The sequence below is a fragment of the Narcine bancroftii genome, chromosome 6 (genome assembly GCF_036971445.1).
Source record: "Narcine bancroftii isolate sNarBan1 chromosome 6, sNarBan1.hap1, whole genome shotgun sequence".
Taxonomy (NCBI): domain Eukaryota; kingdom Metazoa; phylum Chordata; class Chondrichthyes; order Torpediniformes; family Narcinidae; genus Narcine; species Narcine bancroftii.
In genome coordinates this window covers 215,355,556-215,379,599 of record NC_091474.1, presented here as the reverse complement: position 1 = coordinate 215,379,599, position 24,044 = coordinate 215,355,556, and the positions used below count along the sequence as shown (strand labels likewise).

The 24,044-nt window shown below is 38.5% G+C and overlaps 1 protein-coding gene across 2 annotated transcripts in view; it reads left to right on the top strand.

Annotated features, from left to right (window-relative positions):
• The window catches only part of ascc3 (activating signal cointegrator 1 complex subunit 3), a 484,134-nt gene that overhangs the window by 37,418 nt on the left and 422,672 nt on the right, over positions 1-24,044 (top strand). For both annotated transcript variants that reach the window (XM_069887454.1, XM_069887456.1), the window contains exons 7-9: positions 10,752-10,877; positions 19,674-19,874; positions 20,970-21,110. In XM_069887454.1, coding sequence (XP_069743555.1) covers positions 10,752-10,877; positions 19,674-19,874; positions 20,970-21,110 — 468 coding nt within the window. The remainder of the gene's footprint in view (positions 1-10,751; positions 10,878-19,673; positions 19,875-20,969; positions 21,111-24,044) is intronic.

Genomic DNA, 24,044 nt, shown 5'->3' with positions numbered 1-24,044 from the left:
CAGACCAGCAGCCCAGGAGGGGAGGACCAGCAACAAGAGGCCCAACAAAGAGATACAAGCAGCTCATAAGGAAAAACAGAAGAGACTTAGACACAAAGAAAAGAAGAAGAAGACACAAACACAGGTACAGACACAAAAGAAGAGGAAGAAAAAGACCAAGATCTTCACAGATAAATAGAAGGTAAAACTGATGGACAAAGAGAAATAAAAGGTAAAACTGATGAATAGAATATAGATAAAGTTTTTTTTTGAAGAACAAATTAGATCACTGAAAGAATGGTTATCATTAGAATTTAATGCAATTAAAAGGAAAATGAAAAGAACAGAAGTTAAAATGCAAAGGTTAGAACTGGTAATGACAGAAATATGGAAAAGAGTAGAGAATGTGGAAGAGTGGGAAGTGGCTATAGAAGTGGAAGTAAATGACTTGAGAAAAATTGGAAGAAAGTGCAAAAAAATTAAAGAGACACAAGAGATGTTATCTCTGAAAATTGATATATTGGAAAATTATAGTAGGTGAAACAACATAAAAATAGTGGGCCTGAAGGAGGGTGAAGAAGGCACAGACATGAAGGAATTTATAAAAGGATGGATCCCGAAGGTCCTGGGAATGACAGAAATGGAGGAAGAAATGGAAATAGAAAGGGCACACAAAGCATTAGCTCCGAAACCACAGGCACATCAAAAACCAAGATCCATCTAAGTAAAATTTTTGAGATACACGACAAGAGAAAATATACTGGAATGGGCAAGAAATAGAGTTAGAGAAGATAATGAACCATTGGAATACAAGGGTCAAAAAATATTTTTTTACCCAGACGTAAGTTTTGAACTCTTAAAGAGGAGGAAGGAGTTTAATACAGCGAAATTGATTTTATGGAAAAAAGGTTACTAATTCATGTTAAGACATCCAGCCGTGCTTAAAATATTTATACCCGGGGAGCAAAACAGGCTGTTATCGGATCCAGAGAAAGCGCAAGAATTCACAGAACGTTTGCAGGACAGGAGAAGAGATGAAGAGATGTAACAAGAATGAAGAATGGCAATAAAAGTATATATAAAGATGTAAAAACAATGTATATGTAAAGAACTAAAGAGGGAAAAGAGAAGGGAAGGAAGGTAAGGGGGGAAAAGAAGAGAGAGAGAGCTTTGTTATGTGTTTTTAAAAAAAGTGTTTTCTGGAGAGAGCTCGGTAGAGTGGGAATAACCGTCACTGCAAAATCAGTTGACGCTGCAAACAAGATCGCAATCCAAATGAAAAGGGGAATTGTGGTTGCCTGGCAAGTGATATGAGGCAAGTCAGAGAGGGGGGGAGCTTTTGGGGTTAAGGTATTAGTGGATGTGGGAACTACGGGGGTACTTTATGTCTAAAATGTGTTGTCGTACATTAAGTGTAATAAGAGGAAACTAAGAGATGAAAATGGGCAAAGGGGGATGAAGGTGGTGAAGAAGTGGAAAAGAGGTGTAAGCAAGATATAAGATGGTCATGTTGAACTATATAACTATAAACATAAATGGAATACATAACCAAATTAAAAGGAAGAGGCTACTAAATTTATTGAAGAAGGAAAAAATAGATATAGCATTTGTGCAGGAAACACATCTAACTGAAGCAGAACATAACAAACTAAAGAGAGTCTGGGTAGAACATGTAACGGCAGCATCCTATAATTCAAAAGCTAGAGGTGTAGCCATATTAGTTAACAAAAATGTACCAATCAAAATAGAGGAGGAAATAATAGATCCAGCAGGGAGGAATGCAATGATAAAATGTCAGATGTACTCAGAATTTTGGAATTTGCTCAATATATATGCGCCTAACGAGGAGGATCAAAAGTTTATACAGGATATTTTTTTGAAGATTGCAGGCACACAAGGAAATATATTGATAGGAGGAGATTTTAACCATAATTTGGACCCAATGTTGGATAAAACTGGACAAAAGACAACTAAAAAGAATAAAGTAGCCAAATTTATGGTTAAATCAATGCAGGAAATGAAACTTGTGGATATATGGAGGAGGCAACACCCAAGAGAGAAGGAATTTTCATATTTGATTGGGCACAAAATTTACTCAAGGATTGATATGTTTTTATTGTCAGCCCATATTCAAGGGAGAGTTAGGAAAACTGAGTATAAAACTAGACTACTATCAGATCATTCACCCCTGTTATTAGCAATAGAACTGGGGGACATCCAACCAAGAACATATAGATGGAGGTTAAACTCCATGCTACTTAAAAGACAGGAATTTAGGGAGTTTATTGAATGCCAAATTAAAACATGTTTTGAAATAAACAGAATCAGTGAAAGAAAAATTTATATTATGGGATGCAATGAAAGCCTTCATTAGAGGACAGATAATAAGTTATGTAACTAAGATGAAAAAGGATTACAATCGGGAAATAGTGCAGTTGGAAAGAGAGATAGTAAGTACAGAAAAGGAATTAGTAAAAAGGGATGATATAACGAAAAGGAGAGAATTGGCGACAAAAAAAATAAAATATAAAACATTACAAATGTATAGGGCGGAGAAGAACATAATGAAAACAAAGCAAAAGTATTATGAACTGGGAGTAAAAACACATAAAATATTAGCCTGGCAACTTAAAATAGAACAAGCTAAAAGAACGATACTGTCATCAAGGAAAAATGACAGACAAATTACATATAATCCAAGAGAGATTAATGAAAATTTTAAGGAATTTTATGAACAATTGTATCAAACTGAGAACGAGGGGAAGGATTATAAAATAGAGGAATTTTTAGCTAAAATTGAACTGCCAAAGTTGCAAGAAGAGGAACAAAACAAACTAATAAAACTATTTGAAATAGGGGAAGTACAGGATATATTCAAAAAGCTGCCAAACAGTAAAACACTAGGAGAGGATGGATTTCCAATAGAATTTTATAAAACATTTAAAGAGTTATCAATTCCTCCTCTCCTGGAAGTAATAAACCAGCTAGAAGAAACACAAAACTTCTTAGATTCATGTAAGACAGTAATAATTACTGTAATACCAAAGACGGGGAAGGATCCATTAACACCAGTATCATATAGACCAATATCTCTACTTAACTTAGGCTTAAGATAATAGTGAAATTATTAGCAAACAGATTGGCCGATTATGTACCTAAAATAGTAAAACAAGATCAAACTGGATTTATTAAGAAAAGACGAGCAGCGGATAATGTCTGTAAACTTATTAATTTAATCCACGCAGTTCAAGGAAATAAGAAATTAACAATGGCTGATGCTCTAGATGCAGAAAAAGCCTTTGACAGAGTAGAGTGGAACTACTTATTTAAAGTATTACAGAAGTTCAATCTACCCGAAAAATATATAAATTGGATTAAACCATTGTATAATGGACCGTTGGCAAAGGTAGCAGTAAATGGATATTTATCGAGTCACTTTAAATTAAGTAGGTCAACTAGACAGGGGTGTCTATTATCCCCCCCCCCCCATTGTTCACCTTAGCAATAGAACCTTTAGCAGAACTGATAAGAATAGAAAATAAAATAAAAGGGATAAAAATAAAGGTATAAATACCTAACAGAACCAGAGGTATCAGTAAAAGCATTTCATAAGAAATTGAAAGAATATGGAGAAATGTTGGGGTACAAGATCAATGCAAATAAAAGTGAAGTGATGCCAATGAGTAACGCAGACTATACAGAATTTTAAAAAAGAATCACCATTTGAATGGCAAGCACAAGCAATCCGATACCTAGGGATCAGGTTAGATAATAACTTAAGCCACTTGTACAAACTAAATTATCAGCCACTAATAAAAAAATTGCAGGAAGACTTAGAACATTGGAAAGAATTACCGCTAACGTTGATAGGGAGGATAAACTGCATTAAAATGAACGTGTTCCCAAGGATACAATACTTATTTCAAACGTTACCAATTCCTTTAGCAGAAAAATTCTTTCATGAACTAAAGAGAATAATAAGGAAATTCTTGTGGAAAGGGAGGAAACCAAGGGTAGCCTTAGATAAATTAGCAGAGAGGTATAATTAAGGTGGTTTGCAGTTACCAAATTTTAGAAATTATTAATTTCAATCCAATTTAGCAATTGGATGAACTGAGGGTAATAAGGGAAGCAGAGGCAGTGATAGAGAAGAGTTACAGGGAGACAGTCACCCCTAGAAGGCAGGAGTCAGGGAATTGGGTGACTGTAAGGAAAGGAGGGAGAGTGCCTGTGCAGAGTACCCCTGTGAAAGTGCCACTCAGCAACATGTATTCGGCATTGGATACTGCTGGGGGGAACAGCCTACCAGGGACGAGTTGTGGGAGTCAGGTCTCTGGCATAGGGGCTGCCCCTGAGGTTCAGAAGGGAAGGAGAGATAAAAACAGGATACTTGTAATTGGGGACTCATTAGTCAGAGGGACAGATAGAAGGTTTGTGGGACGAGATTGGGGATCCAGGTTGGTCTGTTGCCTCCCTGGTGCCAGGGTCAGGGATATCTCTGATCGAGTTCATAGCATTCTGCAAGGGGAAGGAGAACAGCCAGAAGTCGTGGTCCATGTGGGGACCAATGACTTAGTTAGAAGTGGGGATGAGGTCCTGAAACAGGATTATGTGGAATTAGGTAGGAAGTTAAAAAACAGGACCTCCAAGGTAGTAATCTCTGGATTGCCGCCGGTGCCACGCGCTAGTAAGGGTAGAAATAGGAGGATGTGGAGGATGAATGCGTGGCTAAAGAGATGGTGCAGGGGGCAAGTGATAAGATTTCTGGATCATTGGGATCTCTTCTGGGGAAGGTCGGACCTGTACAAAAGGGACGGACTCCACTTGAACTGGAGGGGGACCAATGTGCTGGCAAGCAGATTTGCTAGAGCTGTGGGGGAAGGTTTAAACTAATTTGGCAGGGGGGTGGGGAACAGAGTGTCAGTGCAGTGTCAAGGGAGCATGGCCACCTAGATAGGAATAATAACAATAACAAAGGTAGGATGAAGATTAGGGTAAAAGGTAGAAAAGAGAATATAGGTGAGGGTCATTCTCTGAAATGCATATATTTTAATGCAAGAAGCATAGTGAACAAGGTAGATGAGCTTAGAGCATGGAGAGATACTTGGGGTCATGATATTGTGGCAATTAGTGAGACCTGGCTACAGGAGGGGCAGGACTGGCAACTTAATATTCCAGGATACATTTGTTTTAGATGTGATACAGCAGGGGGTAAAAAAGGGGGAGGAGTTGCTCTGCTTGTTAAGGAGGGCATTACTGCCGTGAGGTGGCAGGATGGTCTGGAGGGATCGTCCAGTGATGCTGTTTGGGTGGAATTGAGGGCATGAGGGTGCTAATAGGGGTGTATTACAGACCACCAAATGGGCCAAGAAAATTAGCGGAATAAATTTGTAGGGAGATAACGTATATGTGTGAGAATCATAAGGTAGTGATCATGGGAGATTTTAACTTCCCTCACATTGATTGGGATACCCATACAGTTAGAGGGCTGGATGGGCTAGAGTTTGTTAAATGTGTTCAAGATTATAGAGCCGCACAATTAAGGTATTTATCAGATTTTTACCAGAAAGGGAAAAACCAGACTGGACTAAGATAGAACTAGATAAAATAGGGGAGAAGGTACTGGAACATATACTTTATAAGTGGGATGAAAAGCTGGTGCAATATAAAAACTCACTAGTACTGCATCATTTACTTAATACATGGAAGAAGATCCACTTAGAAAGGAAAAAAACGAATTACCAACTACCAAAATTATTATTTACGCAAAATCCGCTAATCCATTTTAGAATAGACAACCTTTCCTTTAGAGAATGGGAGAGAAAAGGAATCAAAACAATAGAAAATTTTTTTTTGGGAAATAATTTATTAATATTTGAACAGTTGAAGTACAAATATGCAAAAACTCATGGTACAATGTTTACATCTCATCAATTGAATGCTTATTTAAAGGATAAATTGGGAAACAACTTGAGATTACCTGAAGGAAGCAGCTTTAAATATGTGATTACAGACACAATGATAATTAAAAGATTTATAACGAACATGTACATTAAGCTGCAAGATAAGGAAAATCTTGAAATAAACTGTAAACCTAAACAGAAGTGGGAAAAGGATTTAAACATAAAGATAAAAAATGAAGTATGGAAAAAGTTATGTTCTGGAATGATGAAGAATATAATAAACACAAGATTATGTTTGATAGAGTATAATTGGTTACACAGGGTATATAATCACTCCTCAAAAATTAAAAAAAAATGGGATTCATCATTATCGGATAGATGTTTTCGCTGTAAGAAGGAAATGGGAACAACATTACATGCAACTTGGGCATGTATGAAAGTGAATATGTTTTGGGAAGAACTAAATCAGATACTCAATAAAATTACAAAAAATAACATACCAAATAAAACCAGTGATATTTATTTTAAGTAACATAAGAAGTAGAGAATTTGGCCTCAAATTGGATAAAGTCCAAAGAAAATTCATTATGATAGCCTTAGTGATAGCAAAAAAATGTACAATGTCAACTTGGAAAATGGAAGAGAGCATGAGTATACAGCAATGGTATATGGAAGTGAATAAATGTATTCCATTGGAAAAAATAACATAATTAAGAAAAATAAAGTCACAATGTTTGAACAAATTTGGGAATCATACATGGAACATATCAGAGAGAGCTTGCCTACGACCTCCATCCCCTAAAATGAGAATGAAAATGATAAGAAGACAAAATGACGAGATTCAGTGTGAAATAAATAGATGACACATTTTTCTTGTTTATTTTCCTTTGTGTGAAGATACTGTTTTATGGTTTTATTGTATTGTATATGTTGAATATTTATGGGTTTTGGAGGGGGTGGGTAGAGGGGAGGGAGGGAATGGGGAAAAAAGGGAAAAAAGATCACTGTAAATTTAATGAGAAACATTTGTACATATTTTGATTGATATGGTTCATAGTGCGAAAAATAAAAAATTATAAAAAAACAATGATATCCTAATAAAGTAAGCTTCAGTTTTCTGCAAATCCAGGGTGCCATCAAGGGTCCAAGGTACAGTACAACTCCCCAATTCTCTCCATTACACTAACGACTCCATTAGGGCAGAACTAGACAATTTCCTGAACTTCAGTGCTAACTTCCTCCCTGCCCTTAAATTTACTTGGACTGTTTTTCAGAGTTATTTCTCTTTCTGGACTTCTCTCCATCTCAGAAGACAAATTATCCATAGACATCTATTAAGGTTCTTTTCTGAGACCACATTTTGGCAAGTCGGATCATCTGGCTGTGCTCCTTCTGCGTGGATACAGACAGAGCCTAAAAAGAGAAGTTCCAGGAATCAGAACTGCCAGAAGGTGGTCATGGGAGGCTGAAGAACGGATACGGGACTGCATCAAGTCAGCGGATTGGTCAATGTTCAAGAACGCAGCTGAGGATCTGAATGATTACACCTTTAACAAAACAGCTGTTGACGAGTGTGTCCCTACCATATCGTTCAGAGTTTTCTCCAACCAGATGAACAATGAAATCTGGAACTTGCTTAGGTTAGATAATTCGCATTTAAGTCCAGAGATCTAGAACATTAGACAAGGGGCAGGTGCAATTTACAAAAAACCATCTTCTTGGCGAAGTCAAGATTCTGGATGAACGTGGAAACAAGGAAGGATACCTGACAGCTGTGGCAGGGGCAAAATGACACAACTTGGTACAAAAACCAAATTGGTTATAGTAGAAGACTGCAAAACTTCACTCCCAGATGAACTATGCCTTATTTGACCACTGTAACACTGCACATGGCAATGACTCCCAATGATCCAGTACTGTTAGTATCTGAGTATAATGAACATGCTGCTTTCAGGAGATTGAATCAAAGGACAGAATACCTGGCTGAGTGCTGAAAACCTCTGCAGATCACCTTGCCAATGTGCTCATGGATATGTTCAACATCTTACTCCAGCAGGGCATGGTATCCACCTGTTTTAAACAGGCTTCAATTATACCTATGGCCAAAAAAGAGTATAGTAACCTGCTTCAATGATGACCGGCCAGTGGCAATCACATCCACAATGATGACATACAGTGAGAGGCTGGTGCTGAAGCATATCAACTCTTGTCTGTGCAATGACATGGATCTATTCCAATTTGCCTACTACATCAATAGGGTGATGCCATCTCACTGGCTCTACACAATGCCCTAGAATTCCTGGACAGCATACATCAGGATGTTGTCTATCAACCACAGTTCAGGCTTGAACACCATCTTCTCCTCAAGACTGATCAGCAAACTCCAGGAGCTGGGCCTCAATAACCCACTCTAATTGGATCATGGATGATCTCACCTCTGGACCCAAATCCGTGAGGATTGGTAAGAATACCTCCTCCACAATCTCCTTCAGTGCAGGAGCACCACAGGACTGCATTCTTCGCCCCTTGCTTCACTCACTTTTCATCTCTGACCGTGTGGCTCGGCATGACGGTAAAACCACCTACAAATTTGCTGATGATGGCACAGCTGTATTTTGCATGAAAGAGAGGGAGATTGAAAACTTGGCAGAATGTTGTACCACCAATAATCTTGCACTCACTACCATCAAAACCAAAGACCTGATTGTGGACTTGAGGTGTACGATCCATTGATCATTGGGGAATCAGAGTTGGAGAGGGTGAGCAAATTTAAATTCTCAGGAGTCACTATTTTGGAGAAACTTTTCTGGAACCAACACATTAATGGCATCATGAAGAAAGAACGTGAGCGCCCCTACTTAATCAGGAGTTTTCGGATGACGTCGAAAACATGGCAAACTTCTACAGATGTCTGGTGGAAAGTGTCTTGACCGGGTGCGTCAAAGCTTTGCACCAATACCTCTGAGCGGAAAGTACTGTAAAAGATAGTGGAGACAGCCCAGTACATCACAGGCAAAGCTCTCCTCACCGTCAAAAAAAAATCTACCTCGAATGATGTCATCTGAAAGCAGTAGCAATCATTAAGGATCCACACGAGCCAGGATATGCTCTGTTCTCGCTGCTTCCACCGGGAAAGAGGTAAAGATGTTGCAAGATGTGCCACCAAGTTTAGTAACAGTTACTACCCCTCCACCATCAGACTCTGAAACAACAAACTCAATCAGAGACTTATTTAAGGACTTTTACTATGCACATTATTTATTTTTGGATATTCATTTCTGTGTCACATTGTTGGTTTGCATTTCCCTCTTGTTCACATTTATCTTTTTCGTTTACATATCTTTTTTTAATGTAGTTTTTTTTTGCACAACTGCTAAATAGAAATTTTGTCTGGGCTGCAGCAAAAAGAATCTCAGGGTTGTATGTGATGTCATATATGTACTCTGACACTACGTCTGGACTTTGATTACAAATCCACTGACTTGCACATTTGCCTGGGTTATACAAGTACTACTTCTCATGTAAAGATGCTATCCCTTTCTTCCAATTCTTCTTCCTCATTTATTTTGGAGTGAGGTTTTTAACTCCAGGATATCAAAATGTTCTGTCTTCAAGAAACTCAAATTCCGCCCTGCTAACATTTAATAATGCTATTAGCCGCATTTCTTTCATTTCACAATCTTCTACTGTTATCCCACGTTCCCAACTTTCCTCCATATAGATAGAACAAGGATAGTGTTTACATTGTCCTCACTTTCCACCCCACCAGCCTCCACATCCAACACATAATTTTCCAACACAAGATCAGCAACCATATATTCCTCCTCCCTACAACTTTGTGCATTTTTGCAGGGATCATTCTCAATGTGATTCCATGATCAGCTCTTGCTGAAACTGCAAATGCTGCAAAACTTATTCCCACATATTTCTTCTCATCTCCATCCAGAGCTACAACAGACCGTTCAGGTGAGGAAGAGTTTCATATACACTTCATCTAACCTTATCTATTGCAATGGAACCTGGACACTGCCTTCAGGTCTGTGCTAGAAATCCTGCTTGCCAGCCATTTTAACTTTTTCCACACAAACATGTTTGACCTCTGCCTCATCCATTATCAGCGAGAGGCAGAACGTTAACTAAAGGAACAACAGATATTCCTCCTGGATAGCTCTAAACCTCCCTTACCTCATTCTTGACCTTTCCCACTTCCTATTGTCCAGTACCCCTGTGTCCTCTATCTGGCCATTCACCTTTGTTTATAATTTATATTTCTTCTGCCCTCTTTAGTTTTGTCAAAGGGATCTGATTCAAGACCCTTTCAGTGATGTTTATGACTCCAATATCTACAATTTTTGTTTCTCTGGCCATATTGTTCACTTTCCTGACTCCCAAAGCTCAGTCATTCAAGAGACAAGCAAGAGTATTTTTAAATCCTCCATGCTTTTAAAAAAAACTGATAACCCCAGCAGCCATTGAAACCTCTGAACCTTATGAAAACAGTGGAAGGGGTATATCTCCTCTTGCAGTACTCACTGCTGCCTTTTTACAAATGACAATCCTTACAAGTTTATTACAAATATATTGTACTGGGCACCAAAATTCTTTCTTGTTGTACCTCCAGATCCTTCCAGTTTTAAGCAATGTAGACTGTTTTCTGAATAAACACCATATATTTTTTATGATCCATAATGCATGGAAAATTGGTCACTAAATATGATTTTATTATCTGTGAACAGTCAATGAAAATAAAGCATATTTGATGTTTGTTTGCTATAGTTCTCTGGAGCATGTATTCTTAAAATATGATACTTGAGTTAATTAGTTTTGTTGTGCTTTTGCTAATGTGATATTTGCTTTAATGTTGTACAGATGTTTCTTCCAGAAGGCATTGAGCGTGAAAATAACAAGATCTATGAACAAGTGGTCATACCTGCAACACAGCCAATGCCAATCGGTATTGAGGAGAAACCAATTGAAATCAAGAACTTGGATGAGGTGCAAATTATGTTGATTGTATATATATTTCAAACAAAGTACTTTATTATACAAAATAACATTATTTTGAAACCACAGTACCATTTTTGGCTTCAAATGGACATTTTGGTATGTTCTTTGAGCTATTGTCATTATAAAACAGTACAGCACAAGAACAGGCCTACCTGTCCATATTGAACGTGATTTCTAAATCAAACTGAAATTCTGCTATTTGCATATGATAGATGTCCTTCCATTCCTTTCATGTTCATGTCTGTCTAGAAGTCTCTTAAACGTTATGATAGTGTCACTACCCTGGCAGTTTATTCCAAGCACCCACTGATAGAACCACAGAACATTTCAACACAGAAACAGGCCCCTTCAGCCCTTCTAGTCTGAGCCAAACCATTTTGTTTTGCCTAGACCTTCTAGTCTGACCTCCACCCAATCCATAGCCCTCCATATCACTCCCATCAACGTACCTACCCAAATTCTTCTTAAATGTTAAAATTAAGCTCACTTCACAACTTCAGCCGGAAGCTCGTTCCACACTCCCACCAATCTCTGTGTGAGAAGCTCCCCCTCATGTTCCCTCTAAACCTTTTCCCTTTCACTCTTAACAGGTGTCCTCTGGTTTGTATCTCATCTATCCTCTGGAGAAAGCTTATCTACATGTACTCTGTCTATCCCCATCATAATTTTAAATACCTCTATCAATTCTCCCACACTCCAGGGAATAAAGTCCTAACCTGATTAACCTTTTCTGTAACTCATTTCCTATGAGTTACTAGCAACATCCTAGTAAATTTTCTCTGTACTCTTTCTATCTTCTTAAGTGACCAAAACTACACACAATTCTCCAAATTTAGCCTCACCAATTTCTTACATAACGTGAACATAACATCCCAACTCCTGTACTTCATACTTTGATTTATGAAACCAATATGCCGAAAGCTCTCTTTACAACCCTATCCATCTGTGAAGCTACTTTCAGGGAATTATCTGTATTACAAGATCCCTCAGTTCAACCACACTCCTAGTGCCCTACCATTTACCATGTACATAATTTCTTTGATTGTCCTTCCAAAATGAAATACCTCATACTTGTCTACATTAAATTTCATTTTTAGCTAATTGTTCCAGCTGGTCCAGATCCCTCTGCAAACTTTGAAAACCTTCTTTGCTGTCTACAATCTTCGTGTCATCTGCAAACTTGCTGATCCAATTTACCACATTATCATCCAGATCATTGATATGAATGACAAACAACAATGGTCCCAGCACCGATCCCTGAGGCACACCACTAGTTACAGGCCTCCATTCTGAGAAACAATCATCCACCACTACTCTCTGGCTTCTCTCATCCAGCCATTGTCAAATCCAGTTCACTACTTCACTATGAATAGCCAGCGTCTGAACCTTCCTGACTAACTACCGTGTGGGACCTTGTCAAAGGCCTTACTAAAGTCCATGTAGACAACATTCTCAGCCTTTCCTTTGACAACTTTCCTGGTAAACTCCTCAGAAAACTCTATAAGATTGGTGAAACACAGCCTACCGTACACAAAGCAAAACTGACTATCCATAATCAGTTTTATATCTGATCTCTTAGAACACCTTCCAATAATCTACCTACTACTGACATCAGTCTTACCAGCCTATAATTTCCCAGTATTCTTTTGGAGCCTTTTTTAAACAGTGGAACAATGTGAGCTACCCTTCAATCATCTGTCACCACACCCATGGCTAAGGACATTTTAAATATTGCTGACAGAACCCCTGCAATTTGTGTACTAGCCTCCCTCAATGTCTGAGGGAATATCTTGTCGGGCCCTGGGGATTTAGCCACCCTTATTTGCTTTAAGAAAAGCACTTACTCCTCTTTAATCTGTATAAGATCCATGACCTCACTGCTTGTTTTCCTTACTTCCCATGGCTGTGTGACCATTTCCTGAGTGAATACAGATGATTTAAAAGAACTTTTAAGATTTCCCCTAGCTCCATACAAAGCCAACCACTCTGATCTTCAAGGTGACCAATTTTGTCCCTTATTATCCTTTTGCTCTTAATATAACCTGTAGAAACACTTAGGATTTTCCTTAGCATTGTCTGTCCAAGCAACCTCATGTTTTCTTTTAGCTTTCCTGATTTCTTTCTCGGGGTTTTTCTTGCATTTTTTATATTCCTTAAGTATCTCATTTGTTGCCTATATTTGTTATACACTTCTTCTGAACCAGATCCCCAAATATCCCTCAAAAATCAATGTTCCCTATGCCTACTAACCTTGCCATTAATCCAGACAGGAACATACAAACTCTATACTCTCAAAATTTTACTTTTGAATGTCTTCCATTTAACTTGCACATCCTTGCCTAAAAAAAACATTCCCACTCCACACATTCTAGATCCTTCCTCACTTCCTCAAAATTGGCCTTTCTCAAATTTAGATCTCTTTATTTTAAAAAGAAATTGCCCTAGACATCTCCCTTAAACTTACTCCCTCTCACCTTAGACACTTTTCCTTCAGTGTGTGATGCTTTTACCTTGGGAAAAGATTCTGGCAGTCCAACACACCAACAATGTCTTTCGTGGTTAAATGGACTTCTCTGAGTTTTCCATCCTCCAGCCTCCTCTGCTCCAGAGAAAACAACGTACAGTCTTCCAATAATACATACCCACTAAACTAAGCTACATCCTGGTAAACCTTTTTTGCACTCTTTCCAATGCCTTCCAGTATGTGGTGACCAGAATTGGATAGTAATCCAAGTGTGGCTGGATCAAGTTTTAGACTGGTGCAAATTCTCTCTTTAGCCATTTAAGTTTCTTGGTCAAGGGTGAAGGGGAGTTAACTTCTTCAGTGATATTATTTTTATTCCAGCCATTTGGCTGTTGAAGAAATAAGGATATGTTGGAAATTTTAAGCAGACTGGTGGCATCTCCCGAGAGAGGAACTGAATGTTTCAAGTCAATATCCTTTTTTCAAATCTAGGATAAATTAGAATTAATAAAGCTTTAAGTTGCAGAAAAATAAATTGTTGGAGTGGAGAGAATAAGAAATGATAGTGTGAATTGAGATATAACATGTCAGAGGAAATCAAGAGGTAAAATTGTGTATGTAGGCAATGTAAATGGGAAGAGACAAATTAGGTACTTTGCATCAGAATTTTGAGGAAAATAACACTTTAGTAAATATTTGGAACTTTGTTTTATAGAATTCCACTGAACAGCTCTGGTTCAGTCACGTGGATCTCAACTTTCTTGAGCAATGAACAATAAATGTTTGTCTTGCCAGCATTTTCCACATTTTGTGAATGAATAAAAACATAATGTGGCCATTGGAATCGCAGTGGGCACAACGAAATAACCACACAGGCATTTCTAGAGTGAATCAAACGTATTTACTCTTCATCACCCACACAACCTTTAAAAAGCCAGAATCACACGCTCGACACGCATCGATGTCATCACGCAATGCCATCACACGACTGGTTAGATGCTTCCTGGAAGTTGGTGTGCCACTATAGCACTGCTACGTGGCTTCCCCCTCACCCCCTCACCCCCACCCCACAACCGGTAGAAAGGTTTGTTTAACTTTTAGGTTGTCAACCTCTGTGTTTGTCTATTGGCTGGTGCAGTGGGGAAGACTTGTCCACATGAGCTGGTTTAAGCCTGTCAATAGTGAAACACTGTGGCTTCCCTCCAATGTCCAAAATACAGGTCGACCAAGTTTGTCTGAATATTCTATAAAGTCTTTCATAGGGCGTCTTCAAAGTTGACCAAATGTTCCCCTTCAGATGAATACATATTTGCAGTTTTTGAGGTCTTCAGGTACAAGAGTGTTCTCCAAGTGACGATCTTAATATAGGAGTCAATTTTCCTACAGTCTCCCTTAGCCTGCTCAACAGTTCCTTAGGATCATCGCTGGAGTTGGAATGGTAGGGGACGATCTCCCCTGGAGCCACCAACTGTGCGACGTACACGAGCTCCGCAGATGAGCTTGAAGGTCCTCCTTTGGAGTTGTTTTAATGCTCATTAAAGTGAAGCTCATCAGCTCAGTTTGGGCTGTCTAACCAACTCATCACGTCTGACTTGAGATGTTGAGCAAGCAAGGCAAGTAGTGTCCACAGTGAGGAAGAAAACTGTGGTCTTCTATCCGAAGTAATGTGCGCCGGTAAACCAAAACAAGATACCAAGGAGCTGAGAAACGCCCAAGCATGTGTCTGTGGTTCATGATTGCAGTGCAATAAGCATTCGTCTCATGGTCATGACCTTGATTTTCAGACTAAATCTCAAGTGGAGCAGAACAGGAAAGTGCATCAGTTACTACATTATCTTTTCTGGAAATGTGTAGTATTTTTGTGGAGAATTTGAAAATGAATGACTATTGCTGTTGTTGTCATGCTAACCAGGGCTCTTCAACCTTGGAAAATGCAAATGTTAAGGGCATATGGTCAGTGTACATAGTAAAATCTCTGCCTTCCAAAAATAATGGAAGTGTCAAATGGACAAGTAAATGGCCAAAAGCTCCTTATCAAAAGCAGTGTATTTCTTCTCTGCTTCATGAAGATGGTGGCTGAAGAACGCTAACGGTTTCCATTGCGCGTGGACTTATTGATGAAATACACCTCCTACGGCCATATTAGAAGCGATTGTAGAAAGGGCGTTTAAAACTTGATAGCTGACAATTGTGGCACGAGTCACCAAATCTTTTGTTTGCAAGAAGGCATTGTTTCCTTCTTCAGTCCATTGGATATTTCTGGCATTCCTGGACAGTAAATTGAAGAGGCTTCATGATATGAGCTACCCCCGGAAGAAACCGACGGTAAAAATTGACCATTCCCAAGAATTTCTGCAGACTTTTAACTGTAGCAGGTCTTGAGAACTTGGTAATGGCCTCAACTTTGGATGGCAGCAGAGTTGTGCTTCCTGAGTAATCCTATGCCTCAAGAAATCAATCATTTCTTGTCCAAAAATACATTTATCTGGATTGATGGTTTATCCAAACTTTTGAAGACGAATAAAAATGTACAAAGTTGTTCCAAATATTCTTCCTTAGTCCCAGAGGCCACAAAAATGTCATTTAGATAAATGAAGACATTGTTCATACCACATCCTAAGGCATCCATTTCCTATTGAAATAATTGAGCAGCATTCTTTAATCCAAATGGCATTTGTAAAAATTGGAACAACCCAAATGGGGTGATTATTGCTGTTTTTGGAATATCTTCTGGCTCTACTGTACTTGATGATGGACACGCACAAGACTATTTTGGAGAAGATCTTCACAGTTGTAGATGCCATTGCATTAGAGCTGCCAACTTTCTGGACCAACGGGCCCCGCATTTGGTTTGGCCAAGTGGAGGCCCAGTTACAGATCAAACAGATAACCTCCAATACTTCTACATCGTCAGTTCGCTCGACCAGGAAGCCGCTTCTTGTGTCGATGACCTCATCCAGGTGCTGCCAAAGGAAGGTGGATGGCCTAGGGAACAGGACACCGTCCATCCTCATGGACGAGATCCTCGCCCTGGCTTCTGTTCGAGTAGGTGTTTCTCGAGCAAATGACCGAAGCTACCAGCCGATGCAGATTTCAGTGACCCACGTAGAGTCGCAGCATGAGCAGATGTCCTCTACCACTCCAAGCATGAGCCCATAAACACAGTCAACTCCCTCACAAGGCTGCTGCCTATGTCAACACCCAAGGCCAGTCTCACACGTGAGCAGGACCCCCCCCCCGCCCAAAAACTGAAAGGTCTGAGCTAAAATGGTTCTTTTACCATCAGCGATGGGGTGCAGGAGCACGCAGGTGCCGTCAGCCATGCTCTTTTCAGGGAAAAGACCGGGCCAGCCGCCTTAAATGGCCATGACAGATGGCTGACCGAACAGCCTACTCCCTGTCTGGGACAGGATCTTGGGGCATAGCTTCCCTGTGGACATAGGGACAGAGATAAGTATCATACCCACTATGTATCACGAGAAACACATGAGACCTCACAGCCCAACCCTGTGCTCAGCCAACAACTCTGCCATTAAAAATTCTGGCAAGAGACACATTCCTGTGTGTTTCGGCGAGACCACTTTCAATTGGTAGTTCACACTGGCTTCCGTGGACAATCCTCTTCTAGGCACAGATTTCCTGCATGCATTCTGTCTAGACCTCCAGAGCAAATAACTGGTCTACTTGGAGATCTTCCAGACAGTGCCCCTTGGCACTTCTAACGTGCCAGCCACCCAGGTCGCCTACGTGGATACTTTGCATGGCCAATACAGCTATCCCTCCATCCTATGCCCCCAGTTCACCATCATTATGCCGAAGTGTTTCGTTCAGCACCATATTGCGACCAGAGGCCTGCCAATGCATTCTCAAGCCCAGCATCTGGCCCCTTACAAACTCAACCTCGCCAAGAAAGAGTTTACGCATATGGAAGAATTTGGTATCATCTACCGTTTTGACTGTCCATGGGCCTTTCCTCCCCAATTGGTGGCTAGTCCAATGGCAGCTGGAAACGCCGTAGAGACTATATATGTCTCAATGATTTAACGATGCCAGACCGCTGTCTGATTTTTTTTCCCCCCCCACATGCATGATTTTGGAGCAAACCTCCACGCACACTCCTTTTCTCAAGGTTGACCTGATCTGGTGATATCTCCAGTTCCCTGTTCACCTGGACGACGTCTAGAAGACCGCTATCCATCACCCCTTTTGTTCTTTTTCAGTTTATTCGCATTCCATTTGTTTTGAAAAATAACTAACAGGGCATGTGTGAAATTGTGTCAGAGCCAACGGAATGATGGCAACGGTGTTAAGACTTTGCTGGCAAGGTACAGATTTTAGACCCAGCATATTGGATGATCCTTATTTTAAGTTGAAGCTTTTAAATTTTGAGGATCGCCCTATATGACGGCATTTGCGTGAATTGATTTGTTCTGTTATTTGATTAACCCTATCTTGTTTCATCATATCACTAAGATTCCTTTTTCCTCTAATGTAATTTGACTGAATTCTTCTCTGCCTTTATCTCAACATTCTAATTCCCTCCAAACTGGCCTCATATTTTCTACCTTCCATAAATTTGTGACTATTTACCAACAACCACCAATTTCTGTCGCCTCTCCTGATTAAGCCACACCTTGATGTTTCAAATTCTCATCCTCACTTGCCTCACTCTTTCTCTGTTATCTCTTTCAGCATTGCAATCTTCTGGTATCTCATTTTATCTGCATTTCTAACTTTCTACTCATCCCCATTAAGGTTCTGCTGTAGGTGATCATCTCTTCAAAACCTTGGGGCTGAATTCTGGAATTCTCTTTCTTAAACTTCATCGCTACTTCTAGAATAAGTTTTTGAAACTTTTTTGACCAAGTTTTTTAATTCACTATTATCTCCTCTTGTTCTTTTCATTCAGATTTTGTTTGTTACATTATTTGGAAACACCTTAAGACATCTCTGCATTAAAGGCATCATAGTATAGATTTTTATTAGGCAATGTAATTAAATTTGAACCAAGTATTGCTTTAGTTACTTGGCAAGAATTAAGCTTATTTTATGGGAAAAATGCTTCTCTCTTCTTATCTACATATACTTTTTAAATTTTTAAAACTTTTTTTTACAGAATTACTGCATCGTTCCAATACATTTCTTGCTTGTTCGCCCCCAGAAGCTGTCTTTTTGCTTATTTTCTTTTTTTGTAATCCCTTGCTGTCTGTTAAAACCACGTAATTTGTGTAAACTTGTGTACATATTGTTTGTTTTAAGAAAAGGCGGCAGTACGTTTAAAATCATGAGATAATAAATGAACAAGGTGCTTGCATACACTGCAGTATTTCTGTTTCAGGGTTGTATTTTATTACCATCCTTTGTTGGAAGCCCCCAAGACTAAAAGACGCATTCCACCCATGTCATACTTACTTTCTTGCTCCTCCTTTGGGCAGAAAACAAGTGAGTTTGAAAACCTGCATCGCAAGATTCACGGGCACTTTTTTTCTCCTGTTATCAATCTCTTGAATGGACATCCCTTGCGCTATTAAGACGGAACTTTTTGCTCTGCAATACTGCACTCTACTTTTGTTTAATGTTGCACTACCTGTTAGCACTTAAGTAACTCGTTGACTTACCTGAATAGCATGCTTCACAAAGATTTTCACTAATCCGGTACATTGGTGAGATATTTACCTCAGAATATTTTTCTTATCTACTTTTAGATTTACAAAAAACAAATAAATGTTTGTACAAGATATTTTGTGACTTAAGCTGAATTTTAACTTTTTTCTATTTATTGGCATTATGCATAATGGACCACATTCTATTAATTTTAATTAATTTAACATTGTTGAATTTTAATTGTCAGTACAAAAAAAAACACCTTGTACTGTTTTATTTAAATTGCTCATTTGTGTTCCTGAGTTGTGTGATTGCTACATGCCATTGTTACCACTTTTTCTTGGGGAATTCCAAAAATGATTCCTAGATTATGTCACCAGATGCATTTGGCAATGACCAATTCAGTTCATAAATTCCTAACCAATAAGGGGGAAATCACTGAACAGCAAGTTTCAATTTTTAACTTTCTCAGTTTTGCAATAAGGGTAATTTCAACTGGGCTCTATGTAGTTGCAGAAAGATTTCTCTATTATTATACTCCGTTTTTTTTTACAATATAGCCTTGTGTTTTGTTTGGCTTCCAAATTACATGCTGCTCTTGCAAGTTTACTTTTTGTCTCACATTCAAAGGCATTCACATCCCTCTTTTACAGCATACTGAGATTTCCTGTTAAGTTACAGTTGGTTTTTAATAATGTTCATGCTTTAACTTTCAGATTGGTCAGATGGCTTTCAAAGGGATGAAGCGATTGAACCGTATCCAATCAATTGTATTTGAGACAGCTTACAACACGAATGAAAACATGCTGATCTGTGCCCCCACTGGAGCTGGGAAAACTAATATTGCTATGCTTGCAGTTCTACATGAGATTCGCCAGCATATTCAACAAGGAATTATCAGAAAGGATGAATTCAAGGTACTAATTTAATGAAGTCTCATCAGAGAAGAACATTAATAATCCATTACCTAGAAATCACTTGTAGCTGCATCCACTCTTGGCCCCTTTTCCTTACTGGCATATATCTTGATCTTCCAATCTTCCAACAATACTTGGTTTTTAAAGCCAATTTCAAGCTGATCAGTGACCGTTTAGTTAGGAATTTCTCAAAAATAACTGGTCAGGTCATGTGCTTAGGTTAAATCAGCTGTTAAAACCCTCAAGCAGCTGATGCCTCACTAATGTTCTGAATAATTACAAAAAACAAAGTTTAAAAAAAAGTTAAAATATTATAAACATTAAAAAACAATTAAATGTATTTAAATTAATTTGATTTGTTCCAAAATATAGAAAATCACCTGATACTTGCCTCACCCCCTTCTAACTGCTATGCCATATTGAAACAAAGGGTACCACAGGCAGATTTCCAAAATTAACTGATGGGAAACTGCAGGAAATTGGCATCACTTCTGAATTCCATGAAGAATCCCATCCTGGCACCTTACCAGGAAGAACATCATTTCATTGATTGTGATCAGTCTAGAATTTTCTGAGTTGTATCAGGAGATACAACATGGTAACAGGCCATTTTGGCCCATGAACTCATGCAGCCCAATTACACCCAATTAACCTAAAAGCTCCCAATATGTTTTGAACAGTGTGAGGAAACCGGAGCCCCTGGAGGAAACCCACGCAGACAATGGGAGAACGTACAAACTCCTAATAGCGCGGGATTCGAATCCTGGTTCTGATCGCTGGCACTGTAACAGCGTTGCTCTAACTGCTAAGCTAACTGTACTGACCTGATATTACTGGCATTTCTTGAGAAAATCTGGGCTATGATTTCAAAATCTAATCAGCTTGTCATTGGGTTTAAAAATAAAGGCACTACATAACATAAAACATTTCTAAATACTAAATACTAAATTTCTAAATACAGCTACAATTGTCCACCACTTTTCATACAGAAATGTTAAATACTTTTCAACGTGACTGAAATATAAAGTGTAGTTTGTATGGATTATTTTGAACCACGTAATACTGTTACAACATATTTATCAACCTTTTCTCTAGATTGTGTATGTAGCTCCTATGAAAGCCTTGGCTGCTGAGATGACAAATTACTTCAGCAAACGACTCGAGCCACTGGGTATCCTGGTGAAAGAACTTACAGGAGACATGCAATTGACCAAAGGAGAAATTTTACGAACACAGGTATGATTTGGAGTCCATTACAATTAATGTTAAATTTGTGTAAAATATTGCCCAGATTCCTTTAACTGACAAGGTTTATTATTTGAATTTTGGTTATAATTACTTTTAATTTGAGAGTAAATACTTGTATGCATTTCTTTGTTTTTAATGAATGCAAGACTTTGTAAGAGATGCAATGAAGAAAACCAATTTGTTATTCTGACACTATTAAATAACATTGCAACCTAACATCCAATGGCCTGATTTATAGTTAAAAAATAAGTATTTATTATTTTATATTTAATGTACTGCTATTTGTGCAATGTTTCATCCATTTTGTGTGATAGCTTTAGTTAAAATGTTGATTTGTATCATAGAGCTTGAACATTCTAGCAAATATTTTACAAATATTTGTATTTCAATTCATTTTAATGGTCTGTATTCCAAATAAGTTTTTACTAAGCTTCATTGATTTTGTTTTAGTGACATCAAAATCAGGATGGGCTGATATTTGCTTTTGATCACATTTTGATGAGTTTGTTGAAAAATTGAATCAGTGCTGAGAAATTAATTATATTCTTTCAAAAGGTATTTAATTAATTACATAATATAGCAAGTTGCTTGAATTAATTGTGACAGAGTATATAGATATGTTTTTTGGAAAAAAAATTGGGAAAGGTTTGTTAGAGTAGGTTACATACAAACACTTTAAAAAGGATCTTATTTAAAATTCTGGAGCTCTGCCCCATGCTAGACATATTGACTCCACAGTTTTTGCAAGAGATTTGAAGAGTGCTCAAGAGACTTCACTAATGGATTGTTGTTTACAAAAGGCAACAGGTGAAAGATCTTGTTGGAGCCACAGATTGTTCTAAGATGGTCATGTGGTTTTGCAAGCAGAGAAAGTCAAACAGGCTTTCTCTCAGAGAGAGAGAGGAGAGAGAGACACACACAGATCACTTCTACACTGTTACAGCCAGCAGACAGCAGCTTGGACTGGAACAGGACAAGCTGACAAGTTTGTGGAAAGCCCCATTTGGAAAACAGCCTTGTCAAAGCTCTTCTAGTTCATGCAAGAGGAGAGGACTGGCTGTCTAATGTTTCACTTGAAATAAGAGAAACAAAAAGGAACTCTTTGGTGACCCGAAAGACCCGAAAGAAAGAGGTTATCATCTGGAGAACCCTGATAGGGTAAGTTTCCCTGATGGAAGTAAAAAGGAAAAACAAATCTCTCTCTCAAAACCGGCAAGAACCTTCCTGAGTGGTAACCATTTACCTTTCAAGAACCAAAGCCTGGTGAACTTTATAAATGTTAAATTCTGTTCACAGTATAAGAATTGCCTGCAACCAGTGACCTTGGAGGAATGAAAAGTGAAATTGGACTGTGAACCAAAGAACTTTTCTGAACTTACACACACATTACATACATAGAAGGGGGTTAAGTTATTAGTTAAGCTAAAGTGTGATTCTATTTTCATGTTTAAAGATTATTAAAAGCAACTTTGGTTTAAGTAACCATTTGTCTTGGTGAATATCTATTGCTGCTGGGTTTATGGGTCCTCTGGGCTCGTAACATAATGTAATTTCAGGTCTACATTTTGGTTTACTTTTTGCATAGTGCATATTCAGAAATGTTGAGATCAAGATTAGTAAATATTCTATTTTGCTTTGATTGCTGAAATAATTTCCTGTCTTGAGTTATAATTAATACTCATCATAATACTTGATCACAGCTGTTCCCAAACACTATCAAGCTTTTACTTAAAATGTATTTTCTTGAAAATCTTATTTTTCAAGTCTTATTTTCAAATCTTTCATGTGAAACATTTGCCTAAGAATTCAAATCCCTTGTTTTAGTACAACATCAATGTTAATTGTATAAAATAAAATCATTGTGTAACATCTTGCAATTAGCATGGATAGAAGCTTTCCTGGCTAATAGGACGTTTGCATGAGTACATGGGTCCTTTTCTAATTGTAATGAGTGCTGGGGCCTCTTTTTTTTCCAATTTGGTAGGTAGGCCAAAATATTCTAAAGTGGACATGAGGCTACAAAGGGATATAAATGGGTCATGTGAATTTGCAGAGTTCTATAAGTATAAAGTGCGAAAAGATGAAATTACCCATTTTAGCGCTGAGAATCATATTATCACCAGCACATGATTTTCAAAATGTTGGAGGCCCTGGTTGTGTTCTGAGAGCCAGCATAGATAGACCAGCTGGTTGGTTATTCATGGATATCCTTGCCTCTCCCGACTACAATCTGAACTTTTTAACGAATTAAAGAAAACTGCTGTCTTCATGGTGCCAAAAAGAAAGCTCAATATCTGCTGTTCAATGGTTGTGACATCATCATCATTAAGTACTTTGAGAGGCTGGTTGTGGGCCACATAAACTCTAGCCTTCAAGACAGCATTGGTCAATGACCAGTTCTCTAACCACTGTAACAGATCCAGAGCAGATGTTATCTCCCTGGCTCTCAACTCAGTCAGAGAACATCTGGCTAACAAACACACTAATGTTAGACTTTTATTTATTGATTATAGTTCTCTGTTACAAGGAACCTCCCCTCCAAACCACTGAACCTGGGCCTCAGCACTCCCATCTGCTACTGGATCCTCGACTTTCAGCTGCAGACCACAATCAGTGAGGATTGGCAACACGTCCTCTACGATAATACTTACCACTGGTATCCTGCAAGATTATGCGCACAGATCACTAATATTGGAAACTTGTGCTCCAACTCAATCTATTGCAGATGACACCACTGTTGTAGGATAGATCACAAATAATGACAATTTAGAAAGGTGGCATGGTGTCAGGGCAACAACCCCGTCCTCAGGGGCACCCAAATGAAGACACTGCTCATTGCCTTCAGGAGCGAATGGAGCACATGGTCCAGGCCTATTAACAGGATTGAAATGGAGATGATGGAGAGCTCAAATTTTTAGGAAC